This window comes from Haliotis rufescens, unplaced genomic scaffold, assembly GCF_023055435.1.
Source record: "Haliotis rufescens isolate VD_foot unplaced genomic scaffold, xgHalRufe1.0.p SCAF_18, whole genome shotgun sequence".
Classification (NCBI taxonomy): domain Eukaryota; kingdom Metazoa; phylum Mollusca; class Gastropoda; order Lepetellida; family Haliotidae; genus Haliotis; species Haliotis rufescens.
Window position 1 is genome coordinate 30,561,085 of NW_025963868.1, and position 21,752 is coordinate 30,582,836.

At 41.6% G+C, this 21,752-nt stretch overlaps 1 protein-coding gene across 1 annotated transcript; it reads right to left on the bottom strand.

Moving 5' to 3' along the window:
• Positions 1 to 11,936: 11,936 nt before the first annotated feature.
• LOC125381456 lies at positions 11,937 to 19,967 on the bottom strand. Its single transcript, XM_048398006.1, has 6 exons — positions 19,634 to 19,967; positions 18,601 to 18,768; positions 18,096 to 18,257; positions 14,379 to 16,492; positions 12,875 to 13,607; positions 11,937 to 12,274 (listed from the first exon to the last, which is right to left on the bottom strand). Exons 1-6 carry the CDS (start codon positions 19,965 to 19,967, stop codon positions 11,937 to 11,939), a joined length of 3,849 nt encoding a protein of 1,282 aa, XP_048253963.1.
• Positions 19,968 to 21,752: the final 1,785 nt, after the last annotated feature.

Genomic DNA, 21,752 nt, shown 5'->3' on the forward strand with positions numbered 1-21,752 from the left:
CACCTATGTTACATAGTGTACACCTGTTTCCCTTACAGCAACACATGCTTTACATAGTGTACACCTGGTTCCCTTGCAGCAACACCTATGTTACATAGTATACACCTGGTTCTCTTACAGCAACACATGCTTTACATAGTGTACATCTGTTTCTCTTACAGCAACACCCATGTTTCATAGTGAAAACCTGTTTCCCTTACAGCAACACCTATGTTACATAGTGTACACCTGTTTCTCTTACAGCAACACCCATGTTACATCGTGTACACATGTTTGTCTTACATCAACATCCATGTTACATAGTGTACACCTGTTTCTCTTACAGCAACACCCTTGTTACATAGTGTACACCTGTTTCCCTTACAGCAACACCTATGTTACATAGTGTACACCTGTTTCTCTTACAGCAACACCTATGTTACATAGTGTACACCTGTTTCTCTTACAGAAACACCTATGTTACATAGTGTACACCTGTTTCTCTTACAGCAACACCTATGTTACATAGTGTACACCTGTTTCTCTTACAGCAACACCTATGTTACATAGTGTACACCTGTTTCCCTTACAGCAACACATGCTTTACATAGTGTACACCTGGTTCCCTTGCAGCAACACCTATGTTACATAGTATACACCTGGTTCTCTTACAGCAACACATGCTTTACATAGTGTACACCTGTTTCTCTTACAGCAACACCTATGTTTCATAGTGAAAACCTGTTTCCCTTACAGAAACACCTATGTTACATAGTGTACACCTGTTTCTCTTTCAGCAACACCCATGTTACATCGTGTACACATGTTTGTCTTACATCAACATCCATGTTACATAGTGTACACCTGTTTCTCTTACAGCAACACCTATGTTACATAGTGTACACCTGTTTCCCTTACAGCAACACCCATGTTACATCGTGTACACCTGTTTCTCTTTCAGCAACACCCATGTTACATAGTGTACACCTGTTTCTCTTACAGCAACACCTATGTTACATAGTATACACCTGTTTCTTTTACAGCAACACATGCTTTACATAGTGTACACCGGACCTGTTTCCCTTACAGCAACACATGCTTTACATAGTGTACACCTGGTTCCCTTGCAGCAACACAAATGTTACATAGTATACACCTGTTTCTCTTACAGCAACACATGCTTTACATAGTGTACACCTGTTTCACTTACAGCAACACCCATGTTACATAGTGAAAACCTGTTTCCCTTACAGCAACACCTATGCTACATAGTGTACACCTGTTTCTCTTACAGCAACACCCATGTTACATAGTGTGCACCTGTTCCTGTTACAGCAACACCTATGTTACATCGTGTACACATGTTTGTCTTACATCAACATCCATGTTACATCGTGTACACCTGTTTCTCTTACAGCAACACCTATGTTACATAGTGTACACCTGTTTCCCTTACAGCAACACCCATGTTACATCGTGTACACCTGTTTCTCTTTCAGCAACACCCATGTTACATAGTGTACACCTGTTTCTTTTACAGCAACACCTATGTTACATAGTATACACCTGTTTCTTTACAGCAACACCTATGTTACATAGTATACACCTATTTCTCTTACAGCAACACATGCTTTACATAGTGTACATCTGTTTCCCTTACAGCAACACCTATGTTACATAGTATACACCTGTTTCTTTTACAGCAACACATGCTTTACATAGTGTACACCTGTTTCCCTTACAGCAACACCTGTTACATAGTATACACCTGTTTCTCTTACAGCAACACATGCTTTACATAGTGTACATCTGTTTCCCTTACAGCAACACCTATGTTACATCGTGTACACCTGTTTCTGTGGCAGCAACACCTATGTTACATCGTGTACACATGTGTGTCTTACATCAACATCCATGTTACATAGTGTACACCTGTTTCTCTTACAGGAACACCTATGTTACATAGTGTACACCTGTTTCCCTTACAGCAACACCCATGTTACATCGTGTACACCTGTTTCTCTTTCAGCAACACCTATGTTACATAGTGTACACCTGTTTCTCTTACTGCAACACCTATGTTACATAGTATACACCTGTTTCTTTTACAGCAACACATGCTTTACATAGTGTACACCTGTTTCCCTTACAGCAACACATGCTTTACATAGTGTACACCTGGTTCCCTTGCAGCAACTCAAATGTTACATAGTATACACCTGTTTCTCTTACAGCAACACATGCTTTACATAGTGTACACCTGTTTCTCTTACAGCAACACCTATGTTACATAGTGAAAACCTGTTTCCCTTACAGCAACACCTATGTTACATAGTGTACACGTGTTTCCCTTACATCAACACACATTGTACACGTGTTACCCTTACATCAACACATATTGTACACGTGTTACCCTTACATCAACACATAGTGTACTTGTGTTTCCCTTACATCAGCACATAGTGTACTTGTGTTTCCCTTACAACAACACATAGTGTACACGTGTTACCCTTACATCAACACATATTGTACACGTGTTACCCTTACATCAACACATAGTGTACTTGTGTTTCCCTTACATCAGCACATAGTGTACTTGTGTTTCCCTTACAACAACACATAGTGTATACGTGTTACCCTTACATCAACACATATTGTATACGTGTTACCTTGCATCAAGATGCTACTTTGTGGATCGGGCTGGTTAGACTTGGTGACGTTATAACGAACTGATGGATATAACGAACTGTTTTTTTGGTCCCGGCCATTTGATGTTTATATGATGAATATATGCTGATAACGAACTATGGTTATAAGGAACTAACATTTGTGGTCCCTTTGAATTCGTTATAACCGTAGTTTACTGTACATCAGAACTGGTTGCTAATTTGATCAGCCGGTGGTCTCTGCTGTATACATTGTATACGTGGCAGTTTGCATCATGTTACATTTTCTCTGTCTTTGTCCCATATTGTAAATGTCCACGTTTAGGTGTTAGTTGGTGAGATGAGGTGAAATGGGGTTTAACGTCCAAGATTATTACAATTATATAGCGACGTGCATGAACGTGGGTGTGGCGGTTTCTACCAGTCCGATTTATAGTGCTTGCACACTGAGATACCATGCCGCAGTTTAACATGAATACCCCACTCAGCTGAGCCTGTGATAGAGTTCTACTTCGATGTATCACCCAAATGGTATGGTGAAATGGCATGATGTAATTTCTTTTATAGCGACTGAATCAGGTGAACATTATCTTGAAATAATCTCTCCAAATATATTAACAATAACACGCTGATAAAACTTTGAAACAGTAAGGCATGTTGAAATAGGAAAGAGTATGACACTTGAATACAGTGGTCGAGTGAGGTATTTATTGGTTCCGTGGGCAAATTCCAAGAGCGCCATTTCGACAATACTACTACACTCTTGCAAGACACAATTACATAAGTACCTTTTTCTCAATTGTATGACAGGTGCTTGCTGTCATCTACCGTCACATCGACAGCTCTTTGTTCCCTTCGTTTACAAGGGCACGGGTGGCCCAGTCGTTTAAGGCTCCGCGATTCGCTGTGCAGAGTTGCTTCCCTTGGGCACGCCACAAACCTGTGACTGTAGGTTCGAATCCCGGTTCGCCCCGATTATGTTTTCAGGCTTGTCAGCACCATACCCGTGCTCGTGGGTTTCACAAAAGTGGTAAACGTCTGATACCTGCATCACTTCGGACTTTGCTCCCACATTTAGCTGACACACCGTGATATAACTGGAATACTGTTAAAAACAGCGTTAAACCAACTCACTCACTTGTTTACAAGTCAATAATAACAATATATGAACAATATCAATATATGTACAACTATACCCAAGTTAGCTATTAGTGTTACACCACTGTTATCTATTAACGCATTGGTTAGCCTTTTCACATGGCTTGGGAGGTGTGTTCTCTTCTCACGTCTCGCTGATTCCGTTTTAATCTGTTTTCATATCACAACATCTATACTGAACCGCAAAAGAAACGTCACCCCAAGTAACATTGCATGAAAAGTTGACATTTAAATATCCGGGTAAGTTTTGTCGAAGTTTCTAAAATTTGACATTACTTTGTCTGGGACAATGAAATTTGATGATAAAAAACAAAGCAGATGTCAATAAAACCGATTGCCCAGACGCATCACGGCAACGGCAAGGGTAGCCCAATGCACGTGAGTTTCGTGCAAATTGAAATGCACATGCGTTCCCCATCCACCCAGATCGGATAACAATTATTATAACTGGACAAACCGCCCGGCAAGTAGCCAATGCATTTCAAGGCCACGTAAGGACCATAGATAGGCTCCAGCAACGGTACAAGACCACCAACACTATAGATGATCGACCACGTAGTGGAAGACCAAGGGTCACCACCCGACGACAGGATCGTCAGATTGTGCGACAGAATCTTCAAGATCCCCTTGTTACTGTTGCGGAAACTGCTCGACAAACCATGGGGACACACCAGCGACACATTAGTGCGGACACCATGCGTCGACGATTGACGAGCAGTCACCTCCACTGTCACAGGCCACATTCTGACACCACGTCATCGCCGGGACCGTCTGCAGTGGGCAACACAGCACCAGCATTGGCGCGACCAGCAGTGGAGAGGAGTCCTCTCTTCAGACGAAAGCCGATACTGTATCTCAACAGCAGATGGCAGAGAGAGAGTCTGGCGACGCCATGGGGAACGTTATTCGGATGCTTGAGTGGTGTGGTCCGAGCAAAATGCTGTTGGGTTGAATTGTTCTTGCACAGAGCCCTGTGGTCGTCCAGACCATCGGTTCAGGGAGAGGCATTGGTGTCACCGCAGCTCGTCACATTGATCAAGTCTTGGCACTTCGCCCAGTTGCAGCATGATAACGGCCGTGCCTACACTGCCAGAGCAACGACTTCCTCCAGCAGAATGGCTTCAGAACCATGCAGTGGCTTGCCCTCAGTCCCGATTTAAATCCCACTGAGCACCTGTGGGACGAGATTCAAAGACGGCTGAATGACGTCCTACCAAGGCCGACAACTGCAGCTGAACTGCGTCAGGCGTTTTCTCAGAGTGCTCGCTCAAGTGCCTATGGCCTTCATCAACCGCCTCATCCAGTCCATGATTCGACGTTGCACGGCAGTCATCAATGCACATGGCGGACACATGAGATACTGACTTGTGATGCCATTTTCTCATAAACTAGTGTTGTATTTAAGAACATTTGACACTTTAATTTCAACCTTGATGATCAGTTTTGCCAACTTAATCTTTTCAATATGTCTCAGAGTATGTTTACAGTGTTTGGACAAATAAGGTTTCTCATATATCTATCCATGGTGACGTTTCTTTTGCGGTTCAGTATATATGTGTTAACGATCCAATCTAATGATTGAATATCAATATGTAAACAACAATGTATTTCGTCTATTGTTCTCCATTAAATTATTAATTCTCTGAATATTGTTGCGTTTCCGTGCTGTGGATGACCAATACATTGTCCCTGGATGTTTATGTAGAAGGTTGGCTCCTTATACAAAGGAAATGTTTAGGCAGGGACACTAAAACTGCCACCAGTGTGTTGCAAAACGAACATGTTTCCTAAACGTTTTACGGTAGACATGTGGAGGATATTTCCAAATATGACGCATTTGTGTCAAAAATGCAGTCCGATAAAATTCCCTTTTTTGACATATACTATATGTTCCCTATTTTGTCAGGAGTAACTGCAATGCAACCTCTTGGCGACCAAAATATTTGACGATCGCAATTAGGTTTCGGGGGTCTCTGAAAGGTTTCAGGGCGGTCGCAAAACCAATTCGGTCGCAACCAGTCCCCATGTGGTGTTATTTTAATCGCAGATTGGTTTCCAATGTGCGGTGAACGGTTTCATCTACACAAGGGTGTTGACGCTTTGCATCCTAATGGCGACCTATCGGTGATTGATCAGTGATAAGGCGGTGATCGACCGCGCTTTATCGGTGATTGGTTGTCGGTCGGTTGCAAAGTGGTTTCCAAGCGTGTGTCGATCATTCGCCGTTGGGTCTGCAACATGTCACCATCTATAAAACGACCTGTCTGTGCATTACAATATCATATTGTCATAAATACTCAGAGAGTTCACATCAGTTATTTCCACTCATCACTGGTCCATAAAGGCAGGACAACAAAAGAATCAGAAATTGTAGAAGATACAATAGAGACAACTGGTGTGGTGCACAGGTCTGCTACAATGGAGCCAGAGCCAACAACATCTCAACAAAAAGAGAGGCGGATTCCTTAAAAAGAAGCGCCAGAGATGTCCGATGACAGATTCCATTCTCATGTAGCCCACGAAATCACCAAGACTTTCTCTCTCCAACTCTGCCATCAGATTCTCATAGTCTCCCAGCTGTGGCCTTCTTGCGATCCAAGGTCTTAGTCAATACAGCTTTGGCCTTGTCCCCTTGCTTCTGTACATCATCATGGCAGCAACTGCAGCATTTTTATCTATTCTTTGCAGGCGGAACAACCGCAACTGTTCTGCTGTTAACATATTGACAACTTGCAAAGAAATGATTTGATTCAGGAAAGCACCCTTTTAAAATGTTTTATGTTTTGATAGGTGATCCATGGACAACTAGTCACCAATCAGTCCCCGTTCGGTTGCAACAAGTCACCGAAGATTCGCTAATCGGTCTGAAACATTTCTCTGTATCTGCTTTGAACAGTTGCCGATCACTGACAAGTTGCAAAACCTATCGCTGATTGATCGGCGATCATACCCTAATTCCAAATATGGGCAGAAGTAGTTGCACCGGTCTCAGCGATCGCCAGTCGGTCGCAAAGGAAATCAGTCGCCAAGATGTTGCAACGAGGTCTCATTGTTTGTGTGACTGTAGGTTTACAAATCAAACCATTGCTTGTATAGTTTACATATATCTAACTCACTTCAGCACACTTACAAATGAAGCCATTGCTACATGTATGTTGATGGAGTGAGTGAGTATGGTTAAACGTCGCTTTCAGCAATATTCCAGCAATATCATGACGGACGACGCATGAAATGGGATTAGCACAGTGCACCCTATTGGAAATCGAACCGGGGTCTTCAGTGTGATGTGTGAACGCTTTAGCTTAACCACTAGGTTACCACAACGCCCCTTTGTTTATAGTATGTACATGTATGAACGGTGAATAACTTACACATATCTAACACCATAAGAAATATGTGTAAAGCCCATTTCTGGTGTCCCCCACCGTGACATTGCTGGAATATTGCTCAAAGCAGTGTAAATCCATACTCACTCATTCACTCACAAAGAAACCGTTGCTATGTAGGTAGAATATATGAAGAGCGTATACAATACACATACCTTACTCACTTCGCCACACTGTCAAATGAAACCAAAGCTCTGTTGGTAGAAGATACGAATATTGTATACCATACATACATCTAGCTCACGTCAACACCCGAACAAATCAAGCCAATGCTCAATTGGTAGAAGATATGAATATTGTATACTATGCATATATCTAACTCAAGACGACACCCTAACAAATCAAACCAATGCTATTGTGGTAGAAGATATGAATATAGTATACCATACATATATCTAACTCAAGTCGACACCCTTCCAAATCAAACCAATGCTATGTTGGTAGAATATATGAATATTGAACCCATACCACTTGAAGAACGGAAGATCTTACACCAAATATGGCATAAAACCAAATATGGTATAACACCAAATATGGTATATCTATACAAAAGAACCCATACCACTTGAATAACGGAAGATCTAACACCAAATATGGCGTAACACCAAATACGGTAAATCTATACAAAAGTAGCCACACCACTTCAATAATAGATCTGACACCAAATATAATACAACACAAAATATGGTATATTTCAATATCAACTAACACCTATCTTGAATTTCAAATAGCTACCGTTAATGCAACTCAGTTGAAATTGAAAAATATTTATCCAACCAAGGAGCTATTTCTAAATTAAACAGTTCCGTCCGTCTGAGGAAACGTCCATGTCAGAGGCGGGAAGCTATCATCCATAGTTTGTTTTTAACCTTAACAATAAGCTAGAATTGTTGTTTGCTTTTGTTGAACAGACAGTGGAGAAATACTCCCTTCAAACTGATATCATGATAATTTCCCGCATGAAATGCTTTTTAGTTTGTCCTAGCTGGAACTTCGGGCAAACTGAAAAAAACAATCACATCTAAATCAGATCTTATCCCATTGAAGAGAGTGATACACCACGATTCTGTCGGAACCAGTCGTATATTCCGTAACTGTCGTTTGGAATACCACGCTTTAAACTTTTCCAGGCCACATGATCCGAAAACACATTCCGACTGTCACATTCCTGATCTGGTTAACGAGACCTTTGAAGCTCCGGGGTAGAATAGGTCTTCAGCAATCCATGCTTGCCATAAAATGCATGCAGTCGATTCGGGGTTAGAAGTGGGCTTCAGCAAATCATGCTTGCCGTAAGAGGCAGCGAACGGTGGTAAGGGTCAACTTGATTGATGCATGTTACCGTATCCAAACTACGTGGATCGATGCTCATAATGTCAATCACTGGATTGTCTGGTCCAGATTCGATTATTTACAGACCGCCGTCATATATATGCAATATTGCTGAGTGCGGCGTTAAACTACAAACCAACCAACCAACTAGCAAAGACTTAGGATTCTCGTTGGAGATTGATTGTAGTTGAATTGAAATTATGTCGTGTACATGAGCATTGACAGCTAGTCAATTGAGACCCGTGAAGATCTGGATTGGAATATGTCTCCAGCAACCCATGTTTGACGTAAGAGGCGATTAACGGGATCGGGTGGTCAGGCTCACTGACTTGGTTGACGCGTGTCTCCGTATAGCTGGAATACGGCTGAATGTGGCGTTAAGCTAATCTCCCGTTCACCATGATTATGTTTCTAGGTTTGTCAGTACCGTAGCTATGCTCTTTTAGTTCCCCAAAATGGTAAGCGCCGAATATTCCCATCACTTATATCAACATCTCAAAATAACACGCCGTTATACAACTGAAATGCGTCAAAAGCAGCGTTAAACCAAACTCACTCACTCACCCAAAACAAGACGCAATCAACACAATAGTCCAGACAATACGGTGATTGATTTTATGAATAGCGATTGACGCCGTCGGGTAAGATTACAAACAATCAAATAGCGTCTTGCACGTGCAAAACAAATACTGGCTTGCAGGGGTACATGTGCCTGTCTGATTACACTAAACATATTGGTCGAATCATCAAGTGAGTGAGAGGCAGTGAGAGGGGATGTCATTTAGCGTCACTGCCGTCAGCAGTTAACAAGGGACGCAACTCTGCACAGCGAATCGCAGCACCTTAGACAACTGATGGAATTAAGAATGAGCTCTATCTGTATTACAATCATCCAATGATTGTAAAAGCACACTTGATGTAACTCCTTTGGGAGTGCCGGACAGATGAACAGAAGGGCCAGTCCTGGAAGCATTGGTGTATTGTCTAACGATGGGCTTGGGTATATACGATGGGGATGACGATCTGTGAGGTAATTGTGACCCAAAGACCTTTTCGAGCCAGTCACCAGGGATGGAAACAGACTCCGAGGCAGATTTTGGAAACATGAATGAATTTGTGCTATGATGTCCAGCATATGTCTGTATAGATTCCAAGTTTGGATTCACTTTCTCCCATCGGGCCCTGCTCCATCTATACAATGACAGTATCAAATGCGGTGAAAATGACTGCCTCCGTCGCCTAGTGGTAGAGCGTCCGCCCGGGGAGCGGAAGGTCCGGGGTTCGATCCCTGGCCGTATCATACCAAAAGACATTAATGAATGGTACTTGTTGTCTTGGGCTCGGCATTAAGGGGCTAAAACAAGGACTGCTCGGCTCTGAGTCAGTATACTGTGTCTGAATGGGTTATTAATGTTAAACTGCGGCATGGTATCTCAGTGAACTAGCACTATAAATCGGCATCAATCAAGACTAGTACAAGCAGCCATACAAACACTTGCACACTCGTGCATGTACGTCGCTATATATCTGCAAAAATCTTGCACGTGGCGTTAAACCTCATTTCACCTCCATCTGTATAGGAAGACAACTTCTAAAATTTACCGGTAAATCAGCTATTGAGCCCCACCCACTTTGTTTATACAACACTGAGTTGTCTCGGCCAAACGTATGTACTAAACTAGTACAAATCTAATCAGCCATTCTGGACTAGTCAAGCAAATCAATTTTAAAAAAGTCAATTAACATCCAATGAGAAATAACTTTTGTCACTGTGCTGTAGTAACGGTTAAAAGGAAAAGCTGCGGTACATTACAGGATGACTATAACTTCACATGGCTATCAGGAGTTTAACATCAATGAACACAAAGGCAAAGTTTTTTAATATACAAATCCAGTTTATTGAAGTTGAAACAATATTTAAAAGGAATGACTGAAAAAGTTTCAGATGAATAGGAATGGCATTGGAAATATAAAATCAAAATCAAGTTGTTGCTACAAATGCATGCAACAATCTATTTTCTGACAGAGAATGTGCATACAACAGAAGGCAAGAACCTGCATTCCTCTCATTATACTCAGCAATTGTACATATGGTAATACCGTGTGGATCTTAAATGTGTCCAAGTTATAAACTCTTTTTGGCCCTGCACTTCAGCCCTCTTTTATTTATCATGTAGAAATATGATCACGGTAGTATTTGGCAATACAATACAGCCACCATTCATCCATAAAATCTTTTTTATGCAACATGCACCCACTAACCCTTAAGTTTAAAAATCGATTTCAATGATTTTCATTTCTTTTATAGTGGGGGCGGTCGGGTACCCTAGTGGTCGTCACGCCAGAGACCCGGGTTCGAATCCTGACATGGGTACGATGTGTGAAGCCCATTTCTGGTGTCCCCGCCGTGATGTTGCTGGAATATTGCTAAAAGTGGCGTAAAACCAAACTCACTCACTCACTCTTTTATAGTGAAAATTGTATTATGCTATCTAGCTGATGACATTATTTGTAAGTGCCTGTTTTTCTTTTGTAATTTCTTGAACACATTTCACACTTCTCTCAGTTATATACCTGACAAATACTTACATGTGCTGCTGTCTAAATTCACATCATTTAGGCAACTGGCAACTTTACGTCGCATAAGACCTTCACATTACACGTACCGCATCGTCTTACCGCTGCACTGCAATGCATGCATATGTTGTAGCGTGATTGGCGATACTACAACATAGATATGGGTAGGTATACAATGAAAATCTACTTCATTTCTTAAAGTGTGATTTTCAAACATCAAAGGCAATCATTTTCGGTACCGAGTGCAAACCATCTTACAAAGCGACCTGGAATGAACGATCAGTTGATCGCACTGCCTCACTTCGAATGTTTATAGATCTTTGTTTAAACGAAATGGAATACTGTCTATACACCAGCGTGACCGTTGCCGCTAGAGATGAAGGCTATACTGGTCAACTGTCTAGAGGTGTCCTATAAACATGTACCGCTTGTACCACATGTATCGTCAATTTAAGGTTGGACCGTCTGAGTCAGTCACTAGCCGGGTGAGTGAAGGGAAGATGAATTGAAAAAGATCGCCCATTGCGAAGATCCATGCTCATGATGTCAATCACTAACATGTCTGATCCAGTCTCGATTATTTACAGACCGCCATCATATAGTTTGAATATTGCTGAGTACGGTGTAACCAAAACAAACCATTAATCAACAGCACAAGCCCCTCACACCAACAGTAAGGAAGTGGGACAAAGGACAAAAAAGGAGAAGAGCTTGCTAATATCACAAGCTGTCCAACATCTATAACCTTCGCTCAGCAATGACACTGGGATAATATATATTAATATCAATTATTTCTAATCACAGTGGCATATCTCTGATAAGGTTTTTGATGTCCTGGTCAATGAAATACTGGTGTGTCACCTGTATTGTTCTGTACATTCACATCAGCTCCAGCCTCCAGTAACACATCCACACACTTTGTAGATCCCCATATTGCTTCTGCTGCAGCCGTATGAAGTGGTGTGTCACCTGTATTGTTCTGAACATTAACATTAGCTCCAGCCTTCAGTAACGCATCCACACACTTTGTAGATCCCCACATTTCTCCTGCTGCTGCCGCATGAAGTGGTGTGTCACCTGAATTATTCTGTACATTCACATGAGCTCCAGCCTCCAGTAACGCATCGACGCACTCTGTAGATCCCTGTCCTGCTGCTGTATGGAGTGGTGTGTCATCTGTATTATTCGGTATATTCACTTGAGCTCCAGTCTTCAGTAACACATCAACACACCCTGCAGATCTCCACCCTGCTGCTTTATGAAGTGGTGTGTCACCTGTATTGTTCTGTACATTCACATGAGCTCCAGCCTTCAGTAACGCATCCACACACTTTGTATATTTATCCCAAAATGCTCGAGTAAGTGGTGTGTCACCTTTTTTAATCTGTACATTCACATAAGGTCCAGCCTTCAAGAACACATCCACACACCCTGCAGATCTCCACATTACTACTGTATGAAGTGGTGTGTCACCTGTATTATTCCGTACATTCACATGAGCTCTAGCCTTCAGTAACGCATCCACACACTCTGTAGATCCCCGAACTACTGCTGTATGAAGTGGTGTGTCACCTGTATTATTCTGTACATTCACATGAGCTCCAGTCTTCAGTAACGCATCCACACACCATGTAGGTCCATACCTTGCTGCTGTATGAAGTGGTGTGTCACCTTTATTATTCTGTACATTCACATGAGCTCCAGCCTTCAGTAACACACCCACACACCCTGCAGAGCCCAACCTTGCTGCTACTGCTGTATGAAGTGGTGTGTCACCTGTATTGTTCTGTCCATTCATATGAGCTCCAGCCTTCAGTAACGCATACCCACACTCTGCAGATTCATACCATGTTGCTGCTCTATGAAGTGGTGTGTCACCTGTATTGTTCTGTACATTCACATGAGCTCCGGCCTTCAGTATCACATCAACACACACTGCAGATCTCAACACTGCTGCTTTATGAAGTGGTGTGTCACCTGTATTGTTCTGTACATTCACATGAGCTCTAGCTTTCAGTAACGCATCCACACACTCTGCAGATCTTCTTCCTTCTGCTGTATGAAGTGGTGTGTCACCTGTATTATTCTGTACATTCACATGAGCTCCAGCCTTCATTAACGCATCCACACACTTTGTAGATCGCAACATTTCTCCTGTTGCTGCTCTATGAAGTGGTGTGTCACCTGAATTATTCGGTACATTCACATGAGCTCCAGCCTTCAGTAACGCATGAACACACTTTGTAGATCCCAACATTTTTCCTGCTGCTGCTGTATGAAGTGGTGTGTCACCTGAATAATTCGGTACATTCACATAAGCTCCAGCCTTCAGTAACGCATCCACACACTTTGTAGATCCCCACATTTCTCCTGCTGCTGATTTATGAAGTGGTGTGTCACCTGAATTATTCGGTACATTCACTTGAGCTCCAGCCTTCAGTAACACACCCACACACTCTGTAGATCCCCGAACTACTGCTGTGTGAAGTGGTGTGTCACCTGTATTATTCTGTACATTCACATGAGCTCCAGTCTTCAGTAACGCATCCACACACCATGTAGGTCCATACCTTGCTGCTCTATGAAGTGGTGTGTCACCTTTATTATTCTGTACATTCACATGAGCTCTAGCCTTCAGTAACACACCCACACACTCTGTAGATCCCCGAACTACTGCTCTGTGAAGTGGTGTGTCACCTGTATTATTCTGTACATTCACATGAGCTCCAGTCTTCAGTAACGCATCCACACACCATGTAGGTCCATACCTTGCTGCTGTATGAAGTGGTGTGTCACGTTTATTATTCTGTACATTCACATGAGCTCCAGCCTTCAGTAACACACCCACACACCCTGCAGAGCCCAACCTTGCTGCTAATGCTGTATGAAGTGGTGTGTCACCTGTATTGTTCTGTACATTCACATGAGCTCCAGCCTTCAGTAACGCATACACACACTCTGCAGATTCATACCATGTTGCTGCTCTATGAAGTGGTGTGTCACCTGTATTGTTCTGTACATTCACATGAGCTCCAGCCTTCAGTAAGGCATACACACACTCTGCAGATTCATACCATGTTGCTGCTCTATGAAGTGGTGTGTCACCTTTATTATTCTGTACATTCACATGAGCTCCAACCATCAGTAACGCATACACACACTCTGCAGATCTTCTTCCTTCTGCTGTATGAAGTGGTGTGTCGCCTTTATTATTCTGTACATTCACATGAGCTCCAGCCTTCAGTAACACTTCAACACACTTTGTAGATCCCCGTCTTACTGCTGTATGAAGTGATGTGCCACCTGTATTATTCTTTACATTCACATTTGCTCCTTTCTCCAACAAAAACGAGACAACATGAGGGTTTCTTCCACATGCACTGTGAAGAGGAGTATCGCCATCAGATGAAATCATGTCAACTTTAGCACCCTCCTCAAACAACATCTTGATGATACGCAAGTTTTTCAACCCACAAGCAATGCACACTGCATCACCATCAACCTTTGCTCCTCTGTCTAAAAGAAAACGCGTCATATGCGTGTTCTGGCTCTTCAATGCACATTTAAGACCTCTCTGTTTTTCTAAATGACATCCTTTTTGCAGGAGCAGTTCCACCACCCCAACATGACCACTTTCTATGGCACAATATAGAGGAGCTTGCGGGTAAGGACAAAAACTTCGTGAATAATGCTCATTAACATTCACGCCCATGTTGATTGCATGTTCCACAGCAGATGTAAAGCCATTTGCGCAAAGGTATTGTAAGACTGTTTGATTGTCACTGTCTCGTGCATTCAGTTTAGGATGAAGGGCCAGAATCTGATTTACAAACACACTGTCTTTGGTTTCTGCTGCTAACATAAGTGGCGTTTTCTCCTTCCAACCATATCTAGCGTCTATCTCAAGCTGCTGGTGTTCACTGATATAGGTCAGCACTCTACAAGCAGCATTCATGCACACCCCAAATAAAATGTCTCTCAGTTCACTCTTGCTGAATGTTCTGTTTTCTTTCTCCATAATAAATTTGATGAGATGATGTGACTTGCTGCTCGAAATTAATTCACAAAATGACTTATTTGAGGACCTATCAGCTAGTTTGGAAATATAAAAAAGAGACATGCGACCCTGTGTCTTCAGGCAGCCCATAAGCAAGTCTATAAACTCTGAATTACAACACGCCTGGTGCGATAAGACATGCAACAAATTTCTCCTTGAAATTTCAGTCGCAAATCTTCTTGCTAGATGTTCAGCATAGTTCCATGAGATGTTTGCAACAAGATCTGTCTCACCAGGAACGTTTTCCCCTGGTCTTGTGGAGGCTTTAAGACGAAGTCGCTGATGGATGAATGACAAACTACAGAAATCGATCACAAACTTTGATTGTTTTGTACTGAGAATTAAAGCGACGCTGTCATATATAGAGGGATGGTCAAACATGTATGTGTCATCTTCCTTCTTGAGGTAGGATCCAACTAAATCATCAGCAGCTGTTATGTATTTGCATCCATGGGCATCCTCATCTTCCAACTCTTGTCCACTGATCTTTCCATCCCTTTTAATCATAGCCTTGAACAGGGAAACCTTTATCTCATCTTTAAGAAATTTATCTAGGGTCTGTTTGAGGAATGATAGAGGTGCTTGAAAAAACTTATCTATTGGAAGCTGAGTCAGATCCTTTTCATATGTTGTGACAAACATTTTACACACGTGTGGAAAGCCGTGGGGACAGTCAGATTGGCATATCAGAGACACGGTTGACTCATCAATGCCTATGTTTTTTGTTTTGGCATGAACATGCCATATCTTCCTTCGCTCTATAGAGTCTCTCTGTGAGGAAACTTCCACCACATACTGGGGACTAGATATGTAACCTGCCATCCTTCCCAAGTCTGCCAGTGAGGATTTCAGGACATAGTCACGGCCTACGAGGATAATGATCGTTTTGCTTTTGTTTGGTGCTGTTCTCTTTAGAATTGTTTGCTGATCCTTTGTTCTCTCTTTTTTACTTTGAGTGATCTTATCCATAGAGTCCTTTTCAGTGGTCTTGTCTGGATCCTTCATATCCACAAAAGATCGAAGACTTGGTCTCCACTTGGCCCATTCTACTACATCAAATTCTAGATCACCGAATATGTCATCTAACATAATGACAGGGTTTGTGCTGGCCGTTATGACGTCATTGAACTCTTCTGGTGACGCCACCTGATACACTTGTCTCCCCTGTGTGTGCTGATCTTTGAGGGCCATGTAGGCTATTGTAGACTTTCCCTCTCCTGGCCTTCCTTTAATTGTCACCCATGTTGCTCCACTGTCCAGCTTCTCCGTCACTTTTTGGAGGGCTTCTGTCTCCACCATGTCTTTAGTCATTGACTGAATCCTAGATTCCGTTCTTTCTATGAAAACAAGGCACATTTGATATATATATAAAACTATATAAAAATATGTGTAAAAGTATACAGTCTGCCATATTTTAATTTGACCTCAATTAAAGGAATAAAGTGTGGCCCATATCAATCACATACAGTTTGACTCTGAGATCCCTGATTTTGAAATGTGTCAGTGAGTGAGTTCACGTTTTAACAATTTTTCATCCATATTGTGACTTCAATATTTACAAATTGTATATGAAATAAAATCATGTCAACAAGGACTGTACAAAAATTAGTAACATAATTTCACCAAGAGGTTGGACAATACTAAATTCATACTGTGAATGTTGAATATTGTCGATATACAATCGATAGTTTGCACAAAACCTCTTCAATCGAATGTGCCACCTTCAAATTGTTTAAATTGAAACACTGCTTTTCACAGCATTTCTCTATTTTTCGATATAGGTCTGCAAGTTATTTGTTCTGAACCAGAGAGCAGACAGTTTAAGAAATGTTTCGATAGTACCTGTTCTGATTGTGGATAATAACAGAATGTTCATATGAACGAAGCAGCCAGAATACCAAAGTATAGAATTAAAGTGACAAAACCGTTTTTATAATCATAAGAAACAGTACACTGAATGATTCTGCCTATGTATCACAAGCACCTGTTTATGAATCACTATCAAATAGTGATGATACCAGGTCCTTGCAAGTAGGTGAGGGTTTGTATCCTGCTTGACATAATGGGAAATTTTAATATTGGAAGTTGAAGTCATTCCCCTTGTCATACAGTCTTATGGAGAGGTGTTGTGTCACTCAGCATCTTCATTCATATATCTAAATATGAAAAACAGTCCAGGCGGTCTGACTGGCCTCCCTTATTTATAGCTCAGGTGGCTAAACCAGTGAAAGGGTCATTGACTGATATCCGATCACTAATATACCTGAAGCCTAAGATAAACGTCTTGGCCAAATTGCCTTGTTTTCACTTTGCCAATCCGAACAGAAATACTGATTAATATATTTTTAATTTGTTGATTTTATCCACCATGTACTTAGGAGTTGCCATGGTTGTTGTATCAATTTCTAATGGATATGTTGTATCACTAGATACAAATACGCCCGAACAACCTACCAACGTACATTTGATCTGAGTGATTTAGACGAAAAAATCATATTGACACACTACAATTTGTATATGGTCCTGTAGGGATGTAACATAATGTGAAATGTAACAGAGATCAAGAAATACCACTTCAGGGACTTTGCTAGGTTCATCACAAAACTCGATGTAAATTATAGTCATGAACACTTAAACTGTGTACACGAGGTGACAGTTGGAGTGAGTGAGTGAGTTTGGTTTTACGCCGCTTTTAGCAATATTCCAGCAATATCACGGCGGGGGACACCAGGAATGGGCTTCACACATTGTACACATGTCGGGATTCGAACCCGGGTCTTCGGCGAGACGATCGAACGCTTTAACCACTAGGCTACTGGACCACCCCGGTGACAGTTGGAACAAATGTGAAGATTATCACAGCCAACGTTTTCTACAACATATATATGCCTAAGCTGAACGATCATTGTGAGAACAAGTACATGGATCTAGATAACTCACTCCTGATCTTCTGTGCTGCAACAGTCAATGGCTTCTCCTCTTCCTCTTGGCGGGTCTGAGGTGTACCAACGTTCTGCTGTCCGCCAAAGTTCAAATTCCTTGCGCCCTTGACCGTCACATCTCCAAACTGCTGCTGTACTTTGAAAAGGTTGTACTGGGTGACTGTAACAGGAACTATAAAACTGAAGCTTTCAGGACCGTTTTCCATATCTCGTACCTCACGTGATACTGACAACAGCCAACTGTCATGAACAGACAACAAACTGCTACTTCATATTAGTTGCTATATTTTCGTAAAAAGTAACTTTCGTGTTACGATTGTTCGAAAGTGCCAAACCTGCAATTGAGCAGAGCTGGGCCTTGTATAGTGGTTGTATAGGGTTAATGACTTCCCTGTAAAAAAGTGAGCCTATTAGCTTAAAAAAGGCAAAGTCATTTGAAAACACCATGTCGAAGGTATTAGATATTTGAACAATAAGTCATGTCCCTGTTTATCAGCACTCACCTACAGGAGAATCACCAGTCACTGGTGCCACAGGTAGCCCGGACGACTGTTTCTCTGATACAACAGATCCTGGTATTCTGGGTACAAGAGAGGATGTGGACGATGGTGTCAGGGCTGCTGGTGTCAGGGCTGCTGTTGTCGGGTCCTTTAGGCTGGATGTGTTAGGAACTACACAATATGGAGTTGAGGACAGTTGTGCCAGGCTTGTTGTCTGATCAACATCACCAACTGAAACTGGTTGGAGTTGTGTCACCTGTTGTGGTGCTGACGCTATTTCTCCCTGTGGTTGTTGACAACATCTCACAATGTGTTGTGCTAGTGCCCTGGTATCTACGAAGGAACAAGCATGTCACAGTTAGATTTCCAGCTCTTTGAAAACAATATCTAAATATACATTAGCTCCGATTCAGTTTGAAACAAAATACATGTGCCCCTACACTGCTGAAAAAAACATTGTCTGACATTAAAATTACATTGTTGCAAGGTGTTTTTAAGTAAGACATATTTAGGTTCATTTAAAAAAATCTGGTTTTGCAGCTGTAGCTTAATACCGAATCCCAAATAGGTTTATTATCACCACCCTAGCCGTGTTGACAAACAGTTATAGTTAGTTAAACAGTAGGACAAAAGATTGTGGAAGCTCCACACGATTTTGTCGAAACTAATATGCACACTATTGTCAGTACTTGAAAATGTTAATGCAGGAGTAAATAGACTGAGTAGTAACGGGACTATCCGGCAGATGCACCTTACTGTGGTTGTCCTTGAGGTGCAATTGGGGGAATGCTTCTCTTTGGAAAGCACATGTTAATTTCAGTAATTGAGCAGGATTTCAAAATACTAGTATCTATCTTATTAATTGAGAAATATTTTCCCGTCCATATGCTTCAATTCCACAGGGCACACCTAAATTTCTTTAACAGCTACTGACATTCTTAATTCACTGTAAAAAGGAATGTCATGAACGTCCCGTAAATTAAGAGTTTGTGTATTATTAATGAGATGCTTAAAAGTGAAATTGCTTCATGCATACCTGTTTCCACAAGTTGGTATGACTCTTGCTGAACAGTCTGGAATTTGACCTCTACAGTACCTGCTCCAAGCTGTGACAAGTCTTCTATTCCTTCCCCCTCTTCCTCATCTGTGATGTCATCAAATAAGCATTCGTCAGCACTCTCTTCGTCAACATCTTTATTTTCTGCACCCTCCGCAGTACAGCCTGCTCCTTCAGTTGTTCCTTGAGAATTGTCCATAGGAATATCTGCAAGCTTCATGTTTTCCCCGTCTGATGACGTGTCCCCATCATTGTGACTCCCAGGGCACTCTGCTGGTGTACATCCTCCACACTCTTTGTCACTATCATCCATCTGGCCTTGATCGTTCTGATGCAGTCTTTGAACATTCTTCACTGTTTCTTGTTTTTCATCAGTGTCTTCAATCTAAGTCGGCATCTAACACATCTTCGTCCTACAAGAAAAAATTCCTAACGAGTACAGTGCCTGCCTGGAGGACAGCTTTACATTTGGTATCAGTGTATCAAGTATGAGAATTCTCTGCCACAGCACTGTAGCTCACCTGGATATTTTGTCAAATCGGTGCTAGCTTTAAGTAAAATCTCTGCAAGTAAAATCTGCAAACAATACATTTATTATATAAATAAATTTGACATATACAGTTATAAAGGGTTGTTGTTTTCATCAAAAGTCATTTTTCATTATCATGAAAACAAAAACCAGTATTTTCACGTGTGTGAAAACAGTATTTCCATGGCCCTTGGATGACAGAACAAGTTTCATTCATGGTAACCGCCCTTGAAAGTTGTCTCCCTTGGTTCCTCTGTCAGCGTAAAACCAGAAGAAAACAAGATGAGTAAACAAACTTTCAACTTGTGGTATTGACTACGTGATGTCCTATAACTTTCATATTACAAAACAATATCACCATGATGTCTGTCATGTTCTTGTTTGACTATCGTACCACAAACGTGTGACGAAGTGGGTCACAGATCTTCTGCCATGATTGTCACTTTGTGGTGTACATGTATACGTGCACTTTCCCACTGGTGCGCCACAAAAGCAGCTTTTACATTATGGTTTTCAAACTTCACTTAATGAGCACCTGGTACCTGACGAAAAGCATGAAATAGTCTTTAGTTATTCTCAAATATAATAAAAGGAAATTAATTATTCCTAGCCAAATAAAGAGAGCATGAAATATCTAATATTTGTCTCATCTTAGAAATAATTAGTGCCTATTTATGCAATTTATAGAAAGAAGTTAGTGCTTTGGGGATAAATATACTGCATTGCAGTTTCTGATGGCAAATGGTGACACTTCCGTCTATTCACCGCCGCAAAAAATATAAACAATGAAAAGGACTGAGCGGCAATGCATTCATATATAACTTTTGGCGGACCCTAATGACATGAGGTGATAAGCTGAGGGCGTTTTGACGCAACACAAACTGATCCGTTTTCACTTGAATCAATTACGAGTCAGTGAGTGAGTGAGGGAGTGAGCTGGGCTTAACGCCCCTTGTAACAGTATTCCAGTTATATCACAGCGTGTCAGCTTAATGTGGGAGGAAAGCCTGAAGTGATGCAGTTCTAAGACGTTTAAGCGGTGAAACCCATGATCATGGGTATAATGCTGACAAACCTAGAAACATAATCGGGGCGAACCGTGATTCGAACCCACAATCATAGGTTTCCGGTGTGCCAAAGGGACGCAACTCTGGACAGCGAATAACGGCGCCTTAGACCACAGGGCCACCCGTGCTCCCCCAAAGTGTGAACACCATAACAAATACATGTAAAACTTGCATGCAGAGAACTTTGTGAATTAAAAGAAATATATCCCTTGTTTATTTTTCCTCTGATTTCGCCATTCTGTAACAACGGGACCAACATACATACTTTATGATGCTACCTGGCTAGTTTCGTTATATCAGTCACAGACATCGCGTCTTTGTAATTTTTTTATCATTTGTTTTGTTTGTTTGTTATTTGACGCAACACTCAGCAATATAACAGCTATAAATAATTTAATCTGGACCAGACAATCCACTGATTGACATCATGAGCATCGATCCATGCAATTAGGATACGATGACATGGATAAACCAAGCGAGCGTGACCACTGACCATCCGATC